Source organism: Fusarium poae, chromosome 1 (genome assembly GCF_019609905.1).
Source record: "Fusarium poae strain DAOMC 252244 chromosome 1, whole genome shotgun sequence".
Lineage (NCBI taxonomy): Eukaryota > Fungi > Ascomycota > Sordariomycetes > Hypocreales > Nectriaceae > Fusarium > Fusarium poae.
In genome coordinates, this window is record NC_058399.1 from 9,740,793 (window position 1) to 9,764,937 (window position 24,145).

General features: G+C 47.8%; 7 protein-coding genes across 7 annotated transcripts; 2 read left to right on the forward strand and 5 right to left on the reverse strand.

The window, feature by feature from the left end:
- Window positions 1-1,616: 1,616 nt before the first annotated feature.
- Window positions 1,617-7,145, reverse strand: FPOAC1_003143 (uncharacterized protein; the record flags this gene model as incomplete). Its single annotated transcript, XM_044847714.1, has 7 exons — window positions 1,617-3,138; window positions 3,236-4,051; window positions 4,102-5,134; window positions 5,183-5,216; window positions 5,262-6,444; window positions 6,498-6,924; window positions 6,983-7,145. 7 exons carry the CDS (start codon window positions 7,143-7,145, stop codon window positions 1,617-1,619), a joined length of 5,178 nt encoding a protein of 1,725 aa, XP_044713630.1.
- A 717-nt stretch (window positions 7,146-7,862) lies between these two features.
- FPOAC1_003144 (uncharacterized protein) lies at window positions 7,863-9,449 on the reverse strand (the record flags this gene model as incomplete). The annotated part of the gene is made up of 1 exon (XM_044847715.1): window positions 7,863-9,449. One exon carries the CDS (start codon window positions 9,447-9,449, stop codon window positions 7,863-7,865), a length of 1,587 nt encoding a protein of 528 aa, XP_044713631.1.
- Window positions 9,450-10,098: 649 nt separating this feature from the next.
- FPOAC1_003145 (uncharacterized protein) lies at window positions 10,099-12,988 on the reverse strand (the record flags this gene model as incomplete). The annotated part of the gene is made up of 2 exons (XM_044847716.1): window positions 10,099-12,700; window positions 12,759-12,988. 2 exons carry the CDS (start codon window positions 12,986-12,988, stop codon window positions 10,099-10,101), a joined length of 2,832 nt encoding a protein of 943 aa, XP_044713632.1.
- A 2,561-nt stretch (window positions 12,989-15,549) lies between these two features.
- Window positions 15,550-16,354, reverse strand: FPOAC1_003146 (uncharacterized protein; the record flags this gene model as incomplete). Its single annotated transcript, XM_044847717.1, has 3 exons — window positions 15,550-15,902; window positions 16,173-16,269; window positions 16,352-16,354. The coding sequence occupies 3 exons, from the start codon at window positions 16,352-16,354 to the stop codon at window positions 15,550-15,552; spliced, it is 453 nt and encodes a 150-aa protein (XP_044713633.1).
- Window positions 16,355-17,638: 1,284 nt separating this feature from the next.
- Window positions 17,639-18,726, forward strand: FPOAC1_003147 (uncharacterized protein; the record flags this gene model as incomplete). The annotated part of the gene is made up of 2 exons (XM_044847718.1): window positions 17,639-18,612; window positions 18,672-18,726. 2 exons carry the CDS (start codon window positions 17,639-17,641, stop codon window positions 18,724-18,726), a joined length of 1,029 nt encoding a protein of 342 aa, XP_044713634.1.
- A 625-nt stretch (window positions 18,727-19,351) lies between these two features.
- On the forward strand, window positions 19,352-19,893 carry FPOAC1_003148 (uncharacterized protein; the record flags this gene model as incomplete). The annotated part of the gene is made up of 3 exons (XM_044847719.1): window positions 19,352-19,367; window positions 19,464-19,664; window positions 19,730-19,893. 3 exons carry the CDS (start codon window positions 19,352-19,354, stop codon window positions 19,891-19,893), a joined length of 381 nt encoding a protein of 126 aa, XP_044713635.1.
- A 271-nt stretch (window positions 19,894-20,164) lies between these two features.
- Window positions 20,165-21,498, reverse strand: FPOAC1_003149 (uncharacterized protein; the record flags this gene model as incomplete). Its single annotated transcript, XM_044847720.1, has 6 exons — window positions 20,165-20,273; window positions 20,324-20,503; window positions 20,553-20,638; window positions 20,693-20,721; window positions 20,774-21,310; window positions 21,375-21,498. The coding sequence occupies 6 exons, from the start codon at window positions 21,496-21,498 to the stop codon at window positions 20,165-20,167; spliced, it is 1,065 nt and encodes a 354-aa protein (XP_044713636.1).
- Between the last annotated feature and the right edge of the window lie 2,647 nt (window positions 21,499-24,145).

Here is a 24,145-nt window from a genome sequence, read left to right on the forward strand (position 1 = left end):
AAACTATGGTAATGCGTTTCAAGACGCTTCGCCAACCAAGATGCACTTGACGGATAACGCAACAATACCCTTTTGCGCACGGATTGCGCACATTCGGATATGACCATGACGGATGGATGGATGGATGGATGGTGCACTGCACCGCACCATTATGTCGAGAACAGGTATATTGAGGTTGGTTTTAGCCTACCCAGTGCCTTCTCGACTTCTTACAATGTACCATCAGCAGTGACGTACAGCAAAAGAATACCCCTTGGGGTGCAAACCCCAATTCGAACACATGCGGTTGTATATACATTCATGGATGTATTTTCCTTTTAGGCCTTGCCAGTCATTTGTTTGATTTTGCTTATAGAAAGGCACATCTGTCATTTGTTTTGATTTATTACAAGAATTGCATTGCATGGTTACTTGGTATGGCAAATGGTTTTCTGAACATCATGGATCTCGATTTTCCTTTTTGACGTGGAGGGATTCGGAGGAGATACCACTCATGGTTGCTGAGCATTATATACCTAGTACATACACATATTGGATCGAGGGAGAGGAGGAAAATACTTGCAAGCTTACTGTCATTTTGTTTATTTGGATATTTAGAGGCAACTCAATTTTAAAAAGAGGCCAAAATTATACATAGCCAACGAAACAAATACTCAAATATTGATTAATGAACTGAACTGTGAACCAACCAAGAAAAAAGTAAAGAAACATACAGGCCCGTGTTTCCTGTATGTTCAATGACGCCATTGAGGCCCTCGTACTTTAATCCTGGCACTCTTCCTGCATCCCGTTCATTGCATGCAGCATCTCGATAGTGGCTAGCAAACGCCAACAGCCCAGACCAGGACAGGCAGGCAGTCCCCTGCCCCTGAATATGCACAGCACTAGCAGTGCGTAAAATGCGTGGGGGAGGCACTGTTCCATTGCTTGTAGCATGAAAGTACGTACATATTGCCCTGCCCCTGAACTGAGCGTCCCCCCCCACCAAAAAAAAAAAAAAAGCTCTTCCAGAAGGGTTTGTAGCCTTCTTCGGCGTTTCCGTTCGCACTTCTAGAACTTTAGGGTTGCGAGGGGGCCAGAAAAGGGGGCAGAACAGTAACCTGTATAGGTACCTAGTTATGTTGCAACTTGACTCAGTTGGAATGATTAATCGATTTATCCTTACACACCGACTCCCAGATTTGTTACATTTTATGGTCTTGAACGAGTCATACTAACAACCAGCTTTGGGTGAAAATCACAGGGATTCAGGTTTGGCGCCGACAAGGAAAAAGCAATTCGTTTTACCTGTCATAAAGATTCACAGCAGGGGAGCGAAACACGAGAATCAAATAAATCAGGCATTGGCCACAAGCATTGCGAGAACCACTCTATACTACGTAAGATAATAATGAATCTCCTTGTATCAGTTCCTCACAGCGAGGCGGTCAATCAAGTTCACGCCGAGCGTGACCGCTGTCTCTCCCAAGTTGTTTTGCCGCCGAGACTGTATGTATGTAATAGTGGACTTTGCGAAATATGTTCGGTATTGGTACTTGGTATAGGACTGGTGGAGGATGACATCTCAACGGCCATGAGCCAATGTATATGTCCTGCAACGACTGGTAATGCTGTGTCTAGGCCCCAATCTTGCAAAACTTCTTTGAGAAGTCCTCCTCCAATAACTTGAAAGCCCTCAGCACCAAGATCAATCCACCCTTTCTGTTAACGTTCGACTGTGACATTCCAGTAGTCGATCCAGTGCTCCCAGGATCGCTTTCGTCGCTGTCGTCATCCCAGCTCTCTTGAACTTTGACCTTTTTGGGACGCTTGACGGTCTTCTCGGCAACCTCTTCTGGTTTCTCTGTCTCGACTTCATCGATTAGGACTTCTGATTCCTCCATGTAGGTGTCATCACCGTCAAGATCGTCAAGATCGTAGTCTCCTTCAGCACTCATGACGCCCTTTAGACTGGTCACAATAGTCTTGAGCACAAGTGAAAAATCTTTTAGGTGAAACCAAACATCTCCTTCTTTGATTTGGTTGTCACGTATGAGTACCTTCAAACTCCCATGTTTGAAAAAGTCGTAGATATAAGCGTTAAACTCAGTGTCAGTGTCGTGAGGCCAGATGGGGATGCATGATATGGCAGACTCCTCCAAGAAAACACCACCTCTCACACCTGAACACAAGTCATTAATGGTCGCGAAATCATCACCAAATCCAGACAGGGCTGCGAATGGTGACCGAATGACGGTTGGGTTTCCACCCATGAACGAGGACTCGCAAGGCTTTCTGGGTCCAACCAACACCTTGGTTAAGGGTAGTTCGCGGTCTGGTTTATCCCCTAGGTGCTGGTTGATGTATGAGTTGACATAATCTTTGAAGATTGACAACACATTCTGATTGTGGTCAATAAGGAGCTTCTCTGCAGGCCCTGGTAGCCGCCTCAAAAAGATCTCTGATGACGACTGGGCTACTCTGGCGGTAAGCCTTGGTGTTCGCTTGATGGGAATGCGGTTGAAAAGGTGACTGAGCACCAGCATCAACTCACGAAGAACCCGATCAGGGGCATCTTCAATATCTTCACACAATCTGTGAAAATAGCCCCCTCGAAGCAAAGAGTGAAATGCAAAAACAGCATTCTCAGTGAAATACAAATGGCCGACTAACCCAGCAAAGTTCACAGGTGCTCCCTTTGCCGACAAAAGATTCTGACGTCGCAAGTACTCGATCGAGAACCGTAGATGATGCTTGACGGACATTTCAGCATCTGGCCCTCCGAGATACAATCGAGTTTGCGACAAAAGCGCATTGACTGCATTTACTGCAAAAGGGGAGCCGTCTGTGCCATCAAGAAGGATAAAAAGTCGGAGAATCAAAGTAGTCGAAACGGGAAACTGGCCTCTCAGGGCTGGTAGGCGCGAGGACATGATTTCATGAACTCGCTCTTGGTCAATGCCATTGAAAACAACATTGCCTAGAAGATCAAAGCCTCTTCGACCAGCACGACCAGAGGCTTGTCGATAGTTCTGAGGCGATAAGAAAACGGAATCGCCACTGAAAACAACAGTTTTGCAGGGCATATTGATACCAAGTGCGAGCGTCCCAGTGGCGACAACTACCCTGAGGTAGCCCCGGCGAAATAACATTTCTACACTGGACTCTGTTAGCTGAAATAGTCACGCATTGACTGCGAGTGGGTCGTGAAAGATATCGAGCGGCTTGGGGCATGTCTTGAAAGGAGAGCACTTACATCTGACGATAGCGTCGGTTCATACCAGCGTGATGAACGCCCAACCCACGGCGAAGAGCATCAATAAACCATGATGGGACCTTGGAGCTGCTCAGACTGCACACCAAATCGTCAAAATCACGTTGCTGCATCCTTGTCGTGTCTGCGAAACTGAATTGATCCAAAGGTGCCTCCGGGTCGAAGCTTTCCCATCTGCTGATCTCCTCACTCGCCTCCTCACGAACCAGGTCAAGCTTGGAAATATTATCATCTGCATCTTTAGGTCGGTTGGGAAATAATCTTTCCACGACCTTAGATCGATTGGGATCACGGTCGCTGTCATTCTGTTTCTTCCAGTCTTCAAACTTTTGAACCTTTTGCTGCCATGCCTGATCCGTTTCTCTGAACTTACTCTCTGCAGTTTCGAGTTCGAAGAGCATATGTTTGACGCATTCTTCGCATTCTGAGCGGTCGTAGTTGAACACAAGGGCTGGCAAAGAATCCAGCCTGTGGAGATCACAAACCAAAGGGAAAAGCTTTTTAAAATGTCGCTCAACAGCAACAACGGGTTGGTCCGGAGACTCCAGATTCGCAAGGCTCTCCTGTAGGTCAGTAAATGGTGAATTCTCCATTTTCATGACCCCCCTGAGCACAACCTTCAGGTCCTTCTCCCATTCAATAACATGTTGCTTTTCGATCCATTCAGGTAAGACATTCACAGGATCTAGTTTAGCTGTCTCGGGCAGAAGTGTCGAGGGAAATGTCTTTCTCATGTGCTTCCACAGTGTGAGACAGTCTCTTGCCTCTAGGCTCACGTCGTCCAACACAGATCTGTTTCTATGCAATGTCAGTAACACCCACCAAATGTGGAAATAAGAAAAACCTACCGATCTTTCAGTGCAACCACTGGATGCACAAACCTGAAGTTGTGACTGATGTTGTCGCCTTCATCCAAACCAGGGACAGGAAGTTGCGTTGAGTTTGAGAGGCCCTCAAAAGCAAAATCCTTCGGTGGGTCATATGTAAACTTACGGAGATCTGAATATCTCACCCCGTGAACGACCATCTTCATATCATAACCCTTTTGTGCCTGTGATGTCGCCAGCCAGTCTCTGAGCTCGTCAGGGTTGCCTACCGTGGCGGAAAGGGCAATGATTGGACAAGGTGCCAGGAGCAGCAGCTGTTCCCATACAACACCATCATCCGCCTGTCCTATGCAATGGACCTCGTCGAAGATTATCCTCTTCACTCGGCAAGACCACGCATTTGTGCCGATTGCATTCGTGGGAGACAATAACATGATTTGCAGCATATGGGGCACAGTGACCAATATCTGGCACTGAGACGGGTTATTGATGCGGTAGTCCCGAGTATGAACTGCCCATATCGATTTGCCTGTTTGTTTCTGGTATGACTTGGAGAAACGTGCTTCTATCTCCGCAGCAATCTGATTCACCAAAGCTTTTGTTGGCGCCACGTAGACCAAAATCCCATCGTCACTTTCTTCAAGCACCTTCTTCATTGCGTAGAAAGAGATAAATGTTTTGCCAGCAGAAGTTGGCGCTACTACCAAAACGCTTTCATTCGCATCTATACAATCGAGAACATCGCGTTGCCAGGCATCAGGCTCAAATTGCACTCTGGCATCCGGCTTGGAGTCAAACCGTCTGTCCATGTAGGGGCCGCCATGTTGAAGTTGCAGAAGTCGAGTATTATTCACCAACTTGGGAGTCTTCTTCAAAACTGTTGGTCTGACGTAGAATGGGAGCGTTCTAGGAGTCTCGATAGTGGTGATAGGCAATGGAGTCGCCGCTAGTGCCTTAAGGATCTCTTGAACAGCGCTGGCGATGTCCGGTGTACAATGAGCCGACTGGGATATTTTCCCAAGCCAGCTCCAGATCATCGAAACTAGATATAGCCCTAACACTGTCAGGAGTATATCAACACCTGAATGGGAGCGTCACTTACCTTCAAGCGAATCCTCACGAGTTTTCTTACGCACCTGGATCCATATCTCCATCAATATATGGCATAGATACAACTGTACCTCTGGCTTTACGGCATCGTGACCGCCGCTAGATCCTGTGGATTGGAAATCTAAAGCCCTAAGGTAGCGATCGATTGGGCTATTGACCTTCTCAAATTCGTTGTACTTATCGCGCCAGTGGTTCAGAATGTCCATTAGTTTTGCCTTCATTTTCTCATCGTTGCGTTTTTGTGCTTCCAGCAAGGCGTTATGCTTGCCTCCTTTTCCAGGTTTCTGTTTGTGATGCTTGGGCTTGGCAATCTTAGTGCTAGTGGCAATGCTCTGTTTCGGTTTCGGCTGAGAGCTGGCTACGATGGTTTCTCGATTGAAAGTCTTGCCAGTTAAACTAGTAAGACTTGCCGCATAGGAAATGACCTCAGCCATTCGTCGCTGCATTTTCTTCTGTCGAGCCTTTTCAAACCAAACGGGAAGCCTCTCACGGACCTTGGTTTGGGTGACGAGTTTGTAGGCATGCCAATGTCTGAGATCTTCGAACACAAGCTCTGCATTAGGATCCTGTGTATCTTCTGACTCTCCAATCTCGACGTCTTTGAGAAAGCTTTCCAGTACGGGATGACTGAAAGGCAATGCAGTCAAGTCCTTTTCAGCTTTTGGTGGGGGGCGCGAACCTTTGGATGACTTGAGTGTAGCAAAGGGCTGCTTGACTTCTCGATCCCATCCTCTGAAAGTCTCGTTATAGAGAACACGGGCGTGCTCTAGAATTCCGGAGGGAACCGCTCCTTCGCTTCTGATCGCCCGAAGGAGATAGAAGAATACTCGTCCATCGACAATGTCGAAAAGTTCCCACCCTTCCTGTTCGTTCAGTTCGGATGGCATTTCTATCAAACCCTGGGTTGCTGCGCAGAACATGTGGAGAAATTCGTGGTCCTGGTTTTCGATCATTCCATCTTCCTTACAAAGTTCCACGCAGGCCCTCTCCTGAAGAGAGCAATACTTGAGTGTTGCGATTTGGAGAAGGAAAGCTTCCACCCGATGCAGGTCAGCTTCGGCGATTTCATTTGCAGAAGCGCAACGCTCGATATAGACGCGACAGAAAGCCAGCGAATGCTTCTCTCTTGCAGGATAATCCGCATCGCCGAATGGATGCTGAGCTGTTTGCTGAAGCACTCCATCCGAAAGTGATAAAGGTTCCTTCGCCTCGAGCATCGGCAACTTGACAGACAAGCCATGCATATCTTTCTTTCTACTCAACAATGGCATGAAGACCTATAGGGGTTAGTAAGTTCGGCATGGTACCTTAGAAAGAGCCTGACCTTTGAACTTTTCCAAGTGATAGAATTAATGATGGCGACGTGTCTTCCACTCGCCATGACTTTCCATATCAGGTATTGCAGGTGAGTAGCTTGGTCGGTGGTGCCATCTCGTCCGTCATCGCACAGCATAAAATGTACGCCATGGCTGGACAAGTAGCTCTTGCATTCATTGCTTTCGAAAGAATCAAATTCAAGAATTCGAAAATCAAGGTTCGATTTGATGAAGTGCTGAATGAGAATTCGACGGGTTAGGCGATGCTTGGCACCTTTGGTCGAACCAACTGCATGCTGGGGCACACAAAGATTCTCGTGATCTCTAAAGAAGAGGACGTCGAAATTGCAATCTCGTCGCTTCAACTCGCTGAGCAGCTTCTCTACAGCATGAACAGCGTGTAAAAGCTGAAAGCCTTCTGCAGATATGGAGTCAGACATAGGTATTGTTGATAAGCAGCTAGACAAGAGACTTACCATCAAGGTCGACTTTTGCCTCCTTTAAGCAGTATCGAATGAGTGATTCGCCATGAATAGCAAACAACTCGCGGCCGGCAAAATCTCCTACGACGTCCACTGTAAGCGGAATCTGGTCTTCATACCAGTCCCGGAGTTTCTTGGCGGAATCTTCAGGAGGCATGATGAGAGCTTTGCTGTCTGGACTGTTTCATGAGAACGATAAGACAGTGTCAAAGGATATCCGAGAAGAGAAGACGAGAATGACTCTGGAGTTAGAAAGTGGTGGTGGAGGTGGAGGAGGGGGAGAAAGAAGTAGAAGGTAAGGTGCCTGGAGAGAAGGCAGGTGCTTTATCGAAATGGAAGGGGCACTTGCTTGCCAGCGCCTGCAACCTGCCACTTGCCGCTTCGTCAGAGTATCACAAGAAGCAAGCTGCCAAACCAAACATTTGGCCAGAGTGCGAAAAAGGGTTGCCGGAAAACAATACAGAAGTCACTGATTGCTGGCAGGGCAGAGTCCGGCTGCCTGATACTGTTGGGTCATGTTCAGAGCAACAATAACACGACTTCTCGCCTAGAAAAACAACTGGCTTTCAACTTTTCGTGCAAGCCTACACAAAACTTGGCGAATCACTGGATACGGTAATCACGTAAGAGACCCAGAATGTAAAAAGGACGTTAAATACCTAGACAATCTGCACCAAGATCTTGTATGGCACCGCCTCAGCAGTCGTACAACTACCCGCCTCACTACTCCATTTCTCTGACTTCTAGGTGCGTACAAGCCTTATACAAAGTCCGTATTCCAATACTCCCATTTTAGTCCGCCGTAACGCCACGCGCAATGCAAATTGAGCTTAACAATATCGGGATATATAACCACGCTTATCGTGACAATGTATTAGAGGATCCCGGCCATCAAGCTCTCTAGCATACCTCCTGTTTGGCATGCCGATTGTGCTCTTTCCACCTCGGCCTTAACTCGGCGGTATAGAGTTCTGAATCCCTCCTGTAGTTCTGCTGAGCCGCCTGCAAACTCTGCGTAAAGCTCTATAAGGTGAAGGCCAACCTCGACGCATACGCTCACGTAACGGGGGTCGCAAATATGGCCACAAACCCACTTCAGGATGGGCTGGACTGTGTGTTCATCCCGGGACTCCAGAGCTTCTCGGAGGGCACTTCGGTGGCGGAGAGCAAGGAGGAGGGTGAGGACGTTGAGAGGAGAGTGATCAGGGGAGTGCTTATCAAGGACTGAGTCCAGAGCACTCGCATATCGGGCCTGTCGTAGATCATATTGCCAGCTGCGCTCCTTCTTCTTGTGCGCGCGAGGCTCGTTTGCGATGACAACATCAGCTCCTTCACCGATCATGTCGAGCTTCTTAGCGGCAGTGACACGACGCTTGCGCTTCTTTCGCTTAGCATCATGAGCGTCTATTGTGCCAGCCACAAGGGCAGTCATTTCCTTCTCGCGCTCTGCTTCCCTGTTTGCTTCTGGTGCAGTAAGGCGTGTTCGCACACTAAGGACACCCGACTGCATACCAACAGCGAGATGGCGGTCGCTTGAATCGGAATCGTCGCCAGAAGAAATGACCTTAACAGACAAGACGGGAGACTGATACTTGGTGCTTGAGACAACGTTCCATCCGGTCGTCTCAAAGACCTTAACGTGTCCCTCAAGACCACCACTAACCAGTCGTCGGCCATTGGATGCTAGGCTGAGAGATGTGACAGTCTTTTGGTGGTTGGTGATCATGTGTAGAGGGCGCGCAGCGACCAGGTCGAGAACGCTGATTGATTCACCGGCGGCAGCAAGAACAGTGGTTCCTGTCGGCATGGACAGGACGTCCTCAATAGGTGCTGCATGCTTGAAAGTCATGACGGCGCTGTTGCTTCCTGTTCGAGGATCCCAAAGCTTGACGGTCGAATCGTAACTTCCAGAGACGATCATGTTGGACATGGTGCCAGGCATGAAGTTGGCGCATCGAACGTAATCGGAGTGGCCAACGAAGGTAGTGGTTGGGTCGTTGCTAGGAAGATCCCAAAGTCGGACGGTCTTGTCGTCGCTTGCACTCAAAAGAGTAGTCAACTCGGTCGGTGAGAACTTGGTGGTCCAGACGGGCTGCTTGTGATGCGCCCATGTCTTGAGGATGGCCCTGGAGCTAATATCAAAGACTTGGATCTTTCCAGTGTCATCACCTGCAGTCAAGACCCTTCCATCCCTTCTGATTTCACCACTGCGCGCAACATCTCCGAATCGAGTGACCGTCTTGAGAAGCTTGCGCGTCCTGTTCGAGAATATTTGTATGCGCGTGCCTGTCGTAATTGCGAAAGAGTCGCTGTTGGACGAGATATGGACGATGGGATAATTCGTAGGCGACGGAATCAGAATCTGATTCTTAAAGGTTTTCCAGTATCGCTGCTCTGCGGTGATGGGTGTAGGGCCCGAAGGCAGCTTGAGCTGCGGGAGAGGTCCCACCTGAGCTGCCATTGTGTCGATTCGCGATGACGGACTTTTATTGTGGTGGTAGAAGTTAAGCTGCTGGCCTGCCTCTTGTTACTTGGAAACCGTGATTTTTTTTTCTGCGATAAGGATAAGATATGAAATTTAGATGGCTGAGAGAACTCGGCGGGGCGTCTACATGGGTTAGCCGTTTTGGGTTAGTAATGATTTCTCCAAAAGCTACTACCTACCTACTAACTAACCTTCACAGCTTATCCGTAGGTACCTTAGTAGGTAGTCCACATCAACTTCCTTGTGTAGGTAATTCAACATTAAAAAGTCGACAGCAAAAATGAAGCCGCAATGGAAGTAAAATATTAAAACAATTACTTTATATACAGTCATTGTGATAAGGACAAGCCCTTATCTACAAATCTACATGTGTTGCTAGAAATCACTGTCATGTTGAGGAGCTAGTAGTAATCTTTCCCAAACAATATTCACTGCACTCACAAGCAAAGCATGGGATAATACCATCTAGGTTGTTATAATATAAGTATATATGGTTGTTTTGTTCAATTCTGTCAATTGGACATCTAAAAGAAAACTCCAACGTTGCCTTGCTTTACTCAACGCCAAAATCATCCCAGTGACTATAATAGTATACATTTCCTCTAGGTCTCATTACCTTGTTTAACTAATATCCTCCCCTTCTTCGGGACCTGCCTGTCCCAATATCAATACGTTGCATCTCTTGTACCAAGGCCAGTTCTTGGCCAGTGCCGTTTGCCCCACTCATCGTTGGCATAGGAATCTTGGCTGGGATCGGTGGTCCGCCATAGACACCACGGTTCTCATCTTCAAAATCCCATGTGCCGGCACGAGGCAGTCCGCGAAGCGAAGCGTTACCATACGGCGTCCTCTCTTGGTAATTGTCCTTAGAAATTGGTGCCAGTGGGCTTGAGGCCGCTGGAGAGTTGTCCGCTGATACTCGGTTTGTTCGCTTCTGGAGGCGAGTGCGGCCAGCTTGAGGAGGTGTGCGAGCTTCATCGCCGAACGAATATGACGTGTTCACAGCAGACATCGAGTGACGTCCATTGCGCGGGGCCCGTCGATTGCTGGGAGGCATTGGCTTAACTCCTGACAACTGAGGTCTTGAACGTGTTTCGCTGCCAGACGCTGGCTTCTTCGTCTCTGGTTCAGGTGCCCACGTCTCCATAGGAAGATGATCGGAGGGGTCAATCTCTCGTCCATCATATGTGATAATCTTCTTTGGCTCGTCGTCCATAAAGACCGGCGAAGGGCTTTTCCCACTTTTAGATGACACAAGACTGGGGTTGAGGGCGTCATATGAATCAGGACCAAAAGGAATATCTGACTTCCTCCTCTGATCTTCAAGTGGAGGAGGCGCAGGACTGACTGACTTGCGCTTGATTCTGTGGTGGGGGTTCGGGCTGGTACGCGGGTCAGGAGAGACGCCCCGGTGCTTCACAATTTGTTGTTCCGGTGGATCATAGGTGATGGCTCGTCGGTTGTAAGGTTGAACTGCGTACGCGTGCTCAGGTGGTGGCTGCCCATACCCTTGGTCAGGCGGCAGCTGATTATATCCTTGCAAGGACTCGTTCCTAGGACGTCCTCGAGGAGGTATGCTAGACATGCTCTGGGAGTGCTGCCTTCGGTCGTGCCGACGGTCCTCGTAGATGAGGTTTGTCAGTTCTTGAGACTGACTTGCGTCCAAGCCTGGCACAAGAGCCGCCGGGGGCGCTGGGGCCGCATGATTGTGTGGGCTCTGCATATGCGAAGCGTTCATATCAGCTGGATGGCCTGCATAATTGCCTTGCCCATTGTGCGAGTAGTAGCCATTATCGACAGGACTCCTAGAGTAGCTTCGACCATGAGACGATGACAAAGCAACATGCCAGTCCTCGGGGTTCTGGTATCCTCTTGGGGAATGAGTTGGTGAATAATCTTCTCGGTATTGAGCTGGGGCAGGCGACCGTCGCAAAACTAAAGGCGCAGGGCTTGGGTTTTCGTCGAAACAAAGCTCATCAGAACGTTGGAACTGTGATCCATTCTGAGTATACTTTTGCGCTGATGCACCGGAAGCATCAGGCACATCCTCGACTGTGGGCTGCATAGATCGATAGTGAGGGTCATAGCTTGCATCGTAAGAGCTGTGTCTCGGCATGCCATCATAGGCGTTCGAGTTTGGAGAAGAGGCTTGATTAGTAGCAGGGGCTGAATCATAGCCCCGAAAAGCTGGACGTCCGGGGTAAGGCACCATCTGCTGTCTCTGAGCCTCATGTCTCAGAACGTCATGTCTCATCTGTGGAAGCTTATTTGGCGACGTCTCCATGCTTCTTCTCGGCACCAGCTCTTGCCCTGAACTGTTCCCTCTGATCCGGTGTGCGGGCGGTGGCGGGGGTCGCTCATTCTCTACTGGAGAGTACTGCCTTGGGTCATCTAACAATGCGGGTGGTTGTTCATAGAAGTCTTGCTGAGGGCTGTAGTGGCCCCGGAGATCCATTTGCTCTTGTTGAGGAGCGTATCTGGGGCTGTACTCTCGGTCATCGTACTGCCGAGGTTCCTCATAAGCGATCATTGACCTTCGGGATGGACGAGACGCCTCTCCGCGTGTCGGAGTGGTATATTCCTGCGGCATGGGCGCATGCGGGGATGTGGAATACTGTTCCGTTTGACGACGGGATGAATGGGAAGGCGGGGTGTTGTACTCGACAGCTTGCAGAGGCGATTGACTTGGGACAAAATTGCCCGAGTGGGAAATCTGTTTGGCATGTGTTCGTGGAGGTGTGCGGTTTTCAGAACCGGCTGGTATTTCCATAGGTGCTGCTGCTGGTACTGGCAATGGTGCCGGTGCCGGTGCCGGAGCTGGAGCTGGAGCTGGAGCTGGAGCTGGAGCTGGAGCTGGGGGAGACACAGATGGAGCTTCGCCAGTGACAGGATCCGATGGCAAAGGACGTCTTTTCACAGGAGTCCTTTGCTTAACAGACCCTTGATCTGGTTCAGCTGCTGCAATCTGCTTTGGTTTCGCTACCGGCTTGTCGGGCTTTGGTCGAGAGTCGTAGAAGGTGATTTCAACTCTGATTTCGCCAGCGTATTTGCCTTTGCAGGTCAATGTTTGCCAAAAGTCATTTTGTCCACCGCCAGGAACAATAATCGATCTCAGATCGATCCATGACTCGCCAATCAAGTCTGTTCGTTTATCGTCTGTAAAAATAGAGAGCTTGAGTTGATAATAATCTGGACAGTCATGAACCGCAAATCGCAGCTCTTGATCCCTGATGTTTGAGTTAGTTTTGGCTGGTTTTGACAGTCCCTCGAGGTTGGAAATCTTACCATTTTGGCGTTTGTCCACCACGAACATCAGTTGTTGTCTTCCTGGCTTCCTTTCCCAACCTGGCTGCGCAGTAGGGATCTTGCTTTCCGATTGTCTTGCGATTCGGCAGATTTTTGGCTCGATCGACGATAGCGACCAGGGTTCCGATTTCTGGGCCGTCCACTGCAATATCGGCAAAAATGCCTGCAGTGTGCGCCGCACTCATAAGATTCTTGACCTTGGCTGCCATTGCAGCTATGCGCACAGAGGTTGAAGTGACAGTGCAGTGCAGTGAAGTAATATGAAGTGAATGAGGGGTTTCGATAATCAGTGCGATCGGTTTGTTTACATGAACAATGGTTGTTGTTTGACTAAAAGATAGCTCGGTTTTGGTAGATCCAAAGTCGGACTGGTGTTAGGAACGATGATATGGCTAGCGCGAAAGCAAAGACGACGCCTGAAAATAAGAATTCGAATCCAGAATAAAGAAACAGCCGATAAATGAAAGCCCGGGGAATGAACAGTCAAGAAGGTAAAGTTTAAAACGAACCAGCTGGGCGTTGATTGACAGAACCGGGCTAGGAGGATTTTGGGTATAAAGTGGAATTAAGCTTCTGATAGAACGCACGTTCCGGAGTGCTTGGATTGAAAGGACAGAAAGTGATCGGTCGGTTCGGGATAAAAGAGAACAAGCTGAGTGAGTTGAATAGAGAGCGCGATGACGGAATGACTGGCACAGCTTGCAACGAGGAAGCAAAGCGGAACGAAGCGAGCGGGCGTGATAGATAACGTAGAGATGAGTAGGCTTCAAATTAGTAGACCAGCCGCGTAGGAGAAACAAATTATACTCTCTGAGTATTGAACAAGAGAGAGTGAGTTGTCAAGTGGAAGAGAGCATTCGATCAGCTCTCTGTTACAAATGAATCGATGCGATGGAGCAGGATATCGAGACGTTGTATACGGCTGGGCTTGCGTGTGGTTGGGGGCTGAAAGCGGTAATGGGGTGGGTCTCAGTGGAACACCAACAGTGGAGCCTCTGACGGGAGGCTGGCGGGCTGGAAACAAGGAGGCTGGTGCACCTACTGCAGGGGCTGAAGCAACCCCTAGAGCCGCCTATTCGTCGAGTAGTTCTGGGGGATTTACAGGGAATACTTGACCAGATTAAACAGGGGGGACTACCTAGGTAAAGTTTGTGTGTGCGTCCAGGGAATTTGGACTGGGGCCTTGGCAGCATCGAAAATTACCTCGATAGAAATAGTCAGTTGCAGTAAAGTCGCGTCACATTCGCACGATTAGACAGATTCAATAAGACAAAACCATGTGAAAGATCAAAAGGCCTTGTTTCTTCCGACCTCCCGCTCTCATCCGAATCAGGGGATCATTCAGGGACTAGAAAGGGAATCCACCTCAGCCTGGTTCGGCATTTCAGGAACGAAGGAAAAACAGACCCCCATCAGTGGATTGATGGACGGTTTCATCCAGATCATGGCTTTAATTCTGAGGCGAAAGAAAGACCTGAGAATGAAAATGAGATACGTACTTTAACCCATTGCACCAGTCATGACTCTTCATTACCCGCACTGCCATACTCCTACATCACACCACATTCGGGAATAGAAGAGGTACTGCATGTAGACATATTGTACGCGCGTGTTTGGCGAAGTTATGCTCACAGCCACACAGCCATTGCGTACATGCTTAGATACAGATTCGGACTCGCGATTGCCAAGCTACCGGCTGACGTTGACAGTTCCACCTCGAGCGATTCATTATTCTCAACTTGGAATCATGATTTCTTCTGAATTGGGACCTTGAATCGTATCAACCCATTCACGAGATCAATCGTGGTCAGTGCTGGCTGTACCATGTCAAGAGTCCCTTTACCGCCTTGGATGGCTGGAGTTATATTGAAGTTGGGCAATGGCGGGAAACGAAAAGCACCAATCTCCAAGCCTTACAACGTGATCGTGCACCCCAAAGGCCCATCTAGATTGTGGAACTTACTTTAACGCAAATCGCTGAGGCGCCCTCCAAACCCAAAAGCAGAGCCGGGATAACGGGCCCTGGGCGTTGAGAGACCCCTGCTTTGAATGTCACTTATCATCAGTTGGTCCGTCTTTTGGAGAAGAAAAAAACGGCTCTCAATCTTTCCGAGTCTAATTGGGAGATGTCCTGTCTTCTGTCGAGATCCCCATTACATGACCCACTGACTGGATCGTTCCCTGGCTGGCTGAACGCCAGGAACAACCTTCTTCAAAACTTTCATCATCGTGATACTGAATCCGGTTTGATGTCACACATGTTTGCGGCGGTAAAGGGCACTCGGTTGCCATGGGAAACAACGAAACAGCGTCACGCCCCTCTCTAGACTCTAGACTCTAGACTCTAGACTCTATCTAGAATAGATACTAGAACATGAACCCTCAAGCTATTGACTTCCCCTCTCGACTTACATCGATTACGGATAAGCCGGTTTCACACAACGGCCGTACATATCCCAATGCTAATATGTCAGTCTATACCGCTCCAGGATCGAGGGTTTCATCACCGAAAAATCGTTTCTGATATAAGTGGGTAGAGGGAAGCGAACGGAAATCAACAAGGGACGTGCAGTATTACTCGATGTCAACAAGATTCAATGTTTTCACAAATCTTGACTGCATCGAGACTATGACGGCATAATTATCATGGCCAGGCCAACGCAGAGTATTCAATCTCAAGCGCATTAAGGAAAGAGATATGCAAAAGTTTACTCGGAGGAATGCTGGCAATCCTTGTTGGTCATATTGTGTCATTGCATATGCTATCCAACTACCAGTCACAGCTCGTGGCGAGCAGAGCCGCAAGCTGCTCCAGATTTTCTTTGTCGACCTCATCGAAGCCGTTCAGCTCAGCACAGTCGATGTCAATGATAGCCACCAGCTTCTTGGAACCGTCGTCCTGAGCAACGAGAATAGGCACAACAATCTCGCTCTTACTGTCTCCATCACAGGCGATGTGCCCAGGGAACCCTTCCACATCTCGAACCAGTTGTGTCTCATGAGTTGCTGCCGCTGTACCGCAGACACCTTTGCCAAACTTGATGGTCTGGCAAGCCACCTTGCCCTGAAAGGGGCCGAGGATAAGTTGTGGTTCCTTGGATGACTTGTCAAGGACATAGAATCCTTCAGTTGGGGATAGTGTTATTATCGGTTATTGTGTGAGTATGAGAGGGTTGTGACCTACCAGCCCAGTTCACTTCCTTACTTGGTGAACCCAGAGACTTGTACGCGTGCCATAACAGAGAGGCGGCATTTGAAAGATTGCTACGGAATTATCAGTCGTGTGTGCGTATGGGAAGATCTTGATTTACTCACCAAACCTAAAAATTGTAATGGGTCAAAAAGTGAGTCAAGTATATCTAATACCCAAGGTAATTTGACGAACCCAGTTACGCTGGTCCGTGACTAGACCTTCGGCCTGCCAGAGCACTTGCTCATAGGCATCCTCCTTGGTGACGCCCTCAGCAAAGTTTGACGCATCAGCATGAACCTATAGACGAGTTAAGTAAGTCATTTCAAATATGCAGGGTCTGAATATAGAAGGGAAAGCAGTGGAAGTAGGACGGACATACCATCTTGACTTGTTTAAAGGGGGTACAGAATTTTTCAGTGGTTTAAAGTCGCACTGGTAGGATTGGCGATATGCTTCAATCCGTTCTAGAAGAAATTTCGAAGTCGGTAACGAGGAACCTGGTGGAGTTGACGTGACTTGATCGACGGTACAATACGCGTGAATTTGCTTCCTCCCCGCAAAAAAGTGCGCCTATGTACTGATTGATGTCATTTTAGTGCCATTTGGAAATGTCTTCACTGAGTACTACTAGGCAGCTGTAACTTCGATTACAGTGGCTCATGTCTCTGCTTATCGATTTCGCATTAGACTTCGAGGGATACCCATATCAATGTCTCTGCTTATATTCTCTATAGTCGTGCTCTAATACTGATCAATATTTGTTTTCCTGCTCTTGAGTTTTTCAACATGAGCTGCATATCAGTAGTGGCCCACCCCAGGGTTTGACGTGAGTTGCCAAGAAGACCTCAGCTGATCCACGAAGGCGGCGATTGACGACCCCATGAAATTGACCGCTGCTAGGTCTAACATGTAGATCCGGATAGTAACCGTCTCCATCCAGAGCCTAATGAGAAGCCCAAGACTTTGTTTTTGGTGGTTGGTAAAGTATGAGGTTGGATTTGGTGACCCAATGGCAGTACAAGAAATCCCCGAGATACTTTAATGCAAGGCACTCGCCGATCTTTTCTTTCACCGAGAAATGATCCCCTGGACTTTGCCTGGGTTGTACCAGGGGCCATGCCATACTCGCCAAGTACGGATACTTGCATTATCAGTTGTCCCAACACAAGGTGGCCTTTTGCATTTAGGGTAACTCAAATTCTACTTTGTTAAAAAGGTATTTGTTGTATTTTACTACGTGCCAATAGAGTGAGCGAATAGCAATCTTTTAGAGAAAAAATCAACTGGAATATTCCTATGCTAAAAGGGATAATTTGTGTTATACTTTCCATTCATCGTTGGACCATTTTGACTGAGCTCATCAAGTACTAAACTAAGAGCAACACGTGCCTTGATCAAACAAAAGCAAGAAAAAAAACTAGCGAAAATTCATATATTTCCATTTCTAGAATTGCATCCAATGGCATACTATGGCATACTATGGCTGAAACGTTCAATTGACGTTTTTGTGACGGTACCTGAAGATCGGCACCTTCAAAGTCCGCCGACGTCAACGAACGAACAGCCTGGCCAATGACGCATCGAGTTTTTGGATTTCGAACTCTTGGTCTCCAAAGCTCATTTCCAAAACTTAGACACAACCTCACCTGGAGCTCACTCGATCACCATGAGCTTTCGAATTCCAGGGCGACTCTGCCAGAGTAGTCGGAATTTGTGCCATTGGCCTCTTCTCATAACTACTTCGTGGTCACAATTGCCAATCCCGCTACGAGTAGCATCCCGTTCCATCCATAATGACGGTCCAAAGAGCTTGAACCCGCTCGTCAATCCTCCCGACGTCACTCGACCGCCACCGCTCACGCTTCCTCGACGAAGAGATTTCGAATCGGCGCCCAAATACTACTTCGAGCTGGGAAAAGGGTACCTCAAGTTCTACAAACAGGGCCTCAAGAACGTATGGACAAGTCGACGTCTCCTTCGCGAGAAGCTCCAGAGGACGCCTGCTGACGATCGACCCTCGATATTCAAACCTCATTATGTGCCCAAAACATTTTCCAGAGCGGACTGGGTCCTCCTCTGGCGAGTGCGCCATGATATGATACGACTGCCTCTATTCGGGCTTATGTTGATTGTCATCGGGGAATTCACAGTTTTGGTCGTTGCCTACGTCGACAGCGTAGTACCGTATCCCTGTAGGATACCAACGCAAATATTTACAGCTCTGGAGAAGGCAGAGCAGCGTCGCAAGGCTTCCTTTGATGAGCTAGAAGCCAACTACCCCCATGGCGTCCTTAGCCCGCGCGTTACACAATCCGTCGCTCGCACTCATGTTCTCAAGTCTCTGCATCTGAGCGGTTCAATCTGGGACCGCCTAGGCTTTCTCCCACCTGGCATGTGGCAAGCCAAGGGACGATATCGCATGGCTTATTTAGAGGGCGATGACAAAAACATCATCGAGGATGGCGGACCTATGGGACTCCACTACGAAGAGTTACGGATTGCGTGCGCTGAACGAGGTATCGATACACTTGGTAAGAGTGAGACCGAACTGAGAGGATGGCTCGGCGACTGGCTGCGCTTGACGGCCTCTGAGGATCTTGATGAGAGAAGACGGCGCATGGCCGTTTTGTTTCTAACCAGGTATGTCATGCTTTGAGTTTGTGTTGGCTGTTTGACATTGCTAATTCCCGATGAACCAGACCGGAAAACTGGCCCCAGCAACGAGATTTTGCTGTGCCTGAATGGCAGTTGTAGGATGTTGGGTATGGCATCTGGGAAGCCGGATACCTAGGCGATGAAAAAAAGATAGATACACGATGATCAGCAAACTCGGCATTTTCACGTGCATATTTCCAACAAGCTATGATCCATCGCCGGGGAGTTGATGGAAACAAACACTACTTGGTACATCTGTAAGCTGACTAGACCTTTGAACCGATGGAATGGAATGATTGGCACTTGCCAGTAGCTCTCTCTGAAGGCTTGGGAATGGCAAAAAGCACGTGGCCACCATATTTTGCGTGCCCGAGTCAGTCTTGCTTTGCAGAGGTAATATCTACCTACTAAGGTAGTAAAACGAATCTTCCCCCGCATGGTCGTAGTCTTTTACCCGGTTATGATGCATTTTGTGGGGGAGAAAACATGTGGGATGAATGGATGATCTCATCCCCGTCTCCCCCAGATCCGCCGAGGTTCGCATCACATGCAATCAATAAAGGACCCCAAATTGAGACGCCCCAGATTCCATGAAACCTCAAAGATCAACGAACCCGTCACATTTAAAAACCTCGGTCGTTTCTCCCCACGTTTTCTTAACCTTTTCATAACCGTATACTCTTAATTTGATTTCACACATTAATCGCAGCTCATATCAGCAGCCATGTCTCTCAAGAACGGTATGTCGCAAGAATGTATCCCCACGATTGTCCTCTGTGACATGGAATACCGTCTCTACCTCCCCAGAACCATCTGTGACTGATTTATATTATCAGACAAGTTCCCCTCCTCGGCCGCCTTCGACGCCATTCAAGAGGCTATCAACGCCAGCGACGCCGATCGCAAGGACGCCATCAAGCAGGGTAACGGTGTCTACGCCTTTACCCTCAAGAACGCGAGTGGCGACGAGGCCAGCTGGCATATCGACCTCAAGGAGACCGGAAAGGTTGCGACTGGCACCGGCGAAAAGCCCGATGGTATGTCGCGACTCTGACACGCGCCCTTGCTTGGCGCAATCCTAACTAACATCCCTGTTTTCTAGTCACCCTCATCCTCTCCGAAGAGAACTTTGGCAAGCTCGTCGCTGGCAAGGCCAATGCCCAGCGTCTCTTCATGGGCGGCAAGCTCAAGATCAAGGGCAATGTCATGAAGGCGACCAAGCTTGACCCTGTGCTGAAGAAGGCCCAGACCAAGGCCAAGCTGTAACGTAGTTGAAGCGTGTTTTCAATAGTATTGTGCATTTATCTTGTTGTTTCTTTCTGTACGATATCCACTTGCTGGTTGTCAATCGCTCCATGTTTCCTGGATGCGAATACATATAGGAGTATACCTACGCGTCAATATCGATTTTGATACATTTTCAACATGATAGAAGAGAAAGATCAACCACATCTCTTAGTGGGGATGTGAATTGTCGTGTCTGGGCTGCTACTCTATGTTGTATGTTGTGACTATGGTTTGCTCAGCACATCGCATCTTAGACCAAGCCAGCTGCTCTTTGTATCTCACGTTTGGCCTCCTCGCGAACCTCGCGAACAATTTCGCCTGCGGGCTGTACTTTGTTAATAAGCCCAACTCCAGTTCCACTATTCTTGTCAGTAAGTGTGCATAGACATCAGACAATGACAGTACTCACGCCCAAGTACTGATAATATAGCGAGCTTCTTCTTCGTCATAATCTTCCTTGAGACTTTGCTGACACTCTTCCAGACTCGCTCCTGCGATAAACTTCTCGTGGATAGGACCAACGATGGCACGTCCGTCATAAAGAGGTCCCCAGAGCGGGCTGTTGGTTATCCTGTCATGGAAGGTAGACCTGTATCATGTAAGTATCAAGTCTTCGTGTAGTAGGCAGAAATATATACTTGAACGTGGATACACCCCCGTCTACAGCCTCAAGAACCTTTTGCTTTCGGATCTCCGGATAGTTTGACTCAGGCGTGATAGTGAACTAGGTGACGTGTTTTAGTCAGTTGTTATGAATCGAGTCTTGGTCATCACTTACCTTGGTTCCCATCACGACACCCTCAGCGCCTAGATCGTCAGTCCCTTATGTGTGATAGAATTCATTGGTTTGTACACTTACCCAGAGCCAAAGCACCAGCGACGCCTCTCCCATCAGCAATACCTCCCGCAGCCACAATAGATATACCTCTATCGGGGAACTCTCTGTTCAGCATATCACTCACTTCCGGGACCAAGCTCACGATACCCGAGCCTTGACGAAATTGGTGGCCACCAGCATCAACACCCTGAGTTACGAGTACATCTGCACCATCTTTCACTGCCTCTCGCGCTACGGACACGTTTCCGACCTGCACAAACACAACAGGAGGATGCTCGAGTCTCTTGAGGCTAGGGATAATCTTGCTGTGAGGCTTAAGATCACCATCCGGAGCAAAGAGCCATACCGCTGCTGGACGATTCTTGGCTATGAGCGGCAGCGCCGTCTCCTCGAAGTGGCTTATAGAGCTATGACTAGTTATGAAGCTTGCACCAACTGGGAGTGTGCAATCAGATGAACGATCAGCCCCAAGGAGGGCCCGCACCTCATCAAAGTGATCCGCAAGCCTGTTGACATGCTCCGAGTCGGGTTCAATGAAGGCCACACAAGGGAGAAAGCCTGGTGTCAAATGTTAGTTAACTCGGAAGTATCTTGCAAGTCAAATTCTCAAAGTGGGTGTTACCAAGACCACCAGCCTTGGTGACTTCGGCAGTCATGCGAGGTGTGGCTATTCCGAGCATCGGTGCATTGCTAATGAGGGGACTCGCCGCCCAAGGAAACCGGCTAAGTAACTGTGAAGGGCTCATTTTAATAGAGGATAATTATGTTTATAATGTTGATCCAAGACCAAGTTGGAGTTTGCTCGATATTTAATATTTACCTACTTGATGGAAGTGGAAATGCGATATAAGCCGACCTTGTTGAGATTTGTCATATCTCAAGATTGATCCATTGACGGGGTATCTATCGTGCCGCGATCTTCAATATTCCTCCGTAATTATGTCAACCCTCCCACGTCAACCATTCTCAAATTTGTATTGCTTTGAGATAAGATTCCTTCCTACAAAGTTGCTTCACTTTAAAACTCATAATAGTTGTTAACCTGTGGTTGTCAATCACCCAAATCTCCATCAAATTCGACATGGTCACAAATCTATTAAGGACGTACGCCCGCCTATGTATCGAACGGTCCTTTTCTTTCTTTCTTTCTTTCTTTCTTTCTTTGTAATAGATTCCAGCTAGTTAGCCTGTTTGAAACTGCAGATTCGTGTGTCTTCCTTTATCATCTCTATAACACACGAGCTTACTGATATGTTGACTTTGTCGCTCTACTGTGCTATAGTTGCATGCAATAACATTTCAATCTATAAGCGGAAGTACAGTCAGACCCAGCTCACGATACAAGTGGGAACATTTGTTGTTGTTGAACCAACACGATTGGATATGTGAACCGGATTTCCGATAACTGTATCTATCAGACCAGTCATGTCAATTTGACTCTGTGGCTATATATTCTCACAAATATCTCACAAATATCTCACATTGAACTTCCTATCTAGAAAACCTCCCGAGTCAGTCTCGGGAGTTTGAATCAACTATAGGCTTGAGCAACGTTTGATGTATCCCTGAGCTACCAAGCGAATGCATAAATGTTTTTTTTTTCCTTCGTGAGAGGCTGACGATCAGGTCGGTGAGTGTATATGAGATCGACATAATGGAGGTCTAAAATTTCGAGGGTAACGCCGATCCGCTCAACAATATGGACCCTTATTAATGTTGATCAGGCTACCGCCGGGCGCCTCTCAACAATTAACCTCTGCTTCATAAATCTTGAAACGCGATACCTGACAATGATGAAAAGCATGTGTTGCTGGAGCGTCCATTGGTATCGACTCATTCTTAATACAATCTGATTCACGTACTGCCTTTCAATATCGCTACCCTATACGATCATATAGCACGCCTGTCTGCCAGTGGATCACAAGATAAATATACCATCATGTACTATGGTATGTATGTTTTGCAGAGCGAGGCTAGTCTCTTCAAGTTACTCTATAATACTCTGTACCCAACGGTCGAATTTAACCCCATCCATCATGGCATTGATTTCTTCCTCGCCTAATCGTAACAGGGGAACGTTCATTCGCCCATCAAGATTATGCTAGCCATCCGAAATATGTATAATGAGATTGCCCCTAGTTCTCGTTCGGATATTCGATGTTCTGGAAGGGATTGATCAATGGTATGTTTGTTCTTGAAGCAAGGGGGATTTACGAGGCCAGTCGCCCACAAGCCTCATGACATGAAACCATGCTCTTACGCAACGGCTTAAGAGTTCGAGACCATACTCATTGTAGCTTAATACTCACGAGTATTAAACGGTAGGAAACGGAACGAAAGACAGCCGATACACATCATTTACCCTTTGCCATGGTTTAACTCGGCAAGGTTTGGTACCGAGGTTGACCATGTCATGCCATGACAACGGTTATGAAGGGTCCAAGATCAGATGAAGCCAAATGTTGAATGACGATTAAGCACGTAATAATCTTTATACGATTATCATTGAATATCGCAACGTCTCAGTGTCAATTAGAAACGATCGATCACAATTGCAATTGGTCGATCTCAAGTTAAAAAGCTAAAATGAGCTTTGACATGAAGAATGTAATTGGCCTACATATTACGAGTTTATGCGATAAATGTGTGATCTGACCTACTGAGCGCTAGAAATTAGTATTTCGGAAATTTCAACAGGGAAGAAGAATGTCAAATCTCCGAGAGTGACGTGCACTTGAGTGCTCTCCTTCCCGAGGGAACAAAGGCAGGCTGTACATATTGCAGTGCAGGATATTGTTAGAAACAGGGAAAGCAAGTAAGGAATATGTGATGACGAGGATTAGTAGAGTACGGTTCGTCATACACAAACGGGTACGTATTGGATTGGACTCAGATTTGCTATCCCCGGCCCGGCAACGAATCAGGAGGAATGGCACTCAGTCTCAAGCACGTAACACAAATATATAATTTATGCGAGGCATTGCTATAATCGTAGATATGAAGAGGCTTGGTGGAATGGATGAGATAATCTGCAAGGTCATAGCATGAGAGTGGGATGAAACATGACGAGAGATAGAGAGGCTCATCACTCTATTCGTAAGCTTGAACCAAAAAAAGCTACGATTGAACAAGATTGATTGGTGTGTCAAGTGCATGTGCGTGTACAAAGGCCATGTGTGTTGGCAATTGTGGCGAGTAGCTAACTGACAAGAAAGCAATTGTTTGTTGTACGAGTGACTGGTAGAACCAAGGGACCTGCATCTGCAGGGTCTAGGCCTACATCGGATTAACATACCAGTCAGTCAGTACATGTGTATGTACGGATACATTCGAACCTAATAATAAGGGGACACGCGCGATACAGGCAAAAAAAGGGAGGTGGAAGTTGATGTG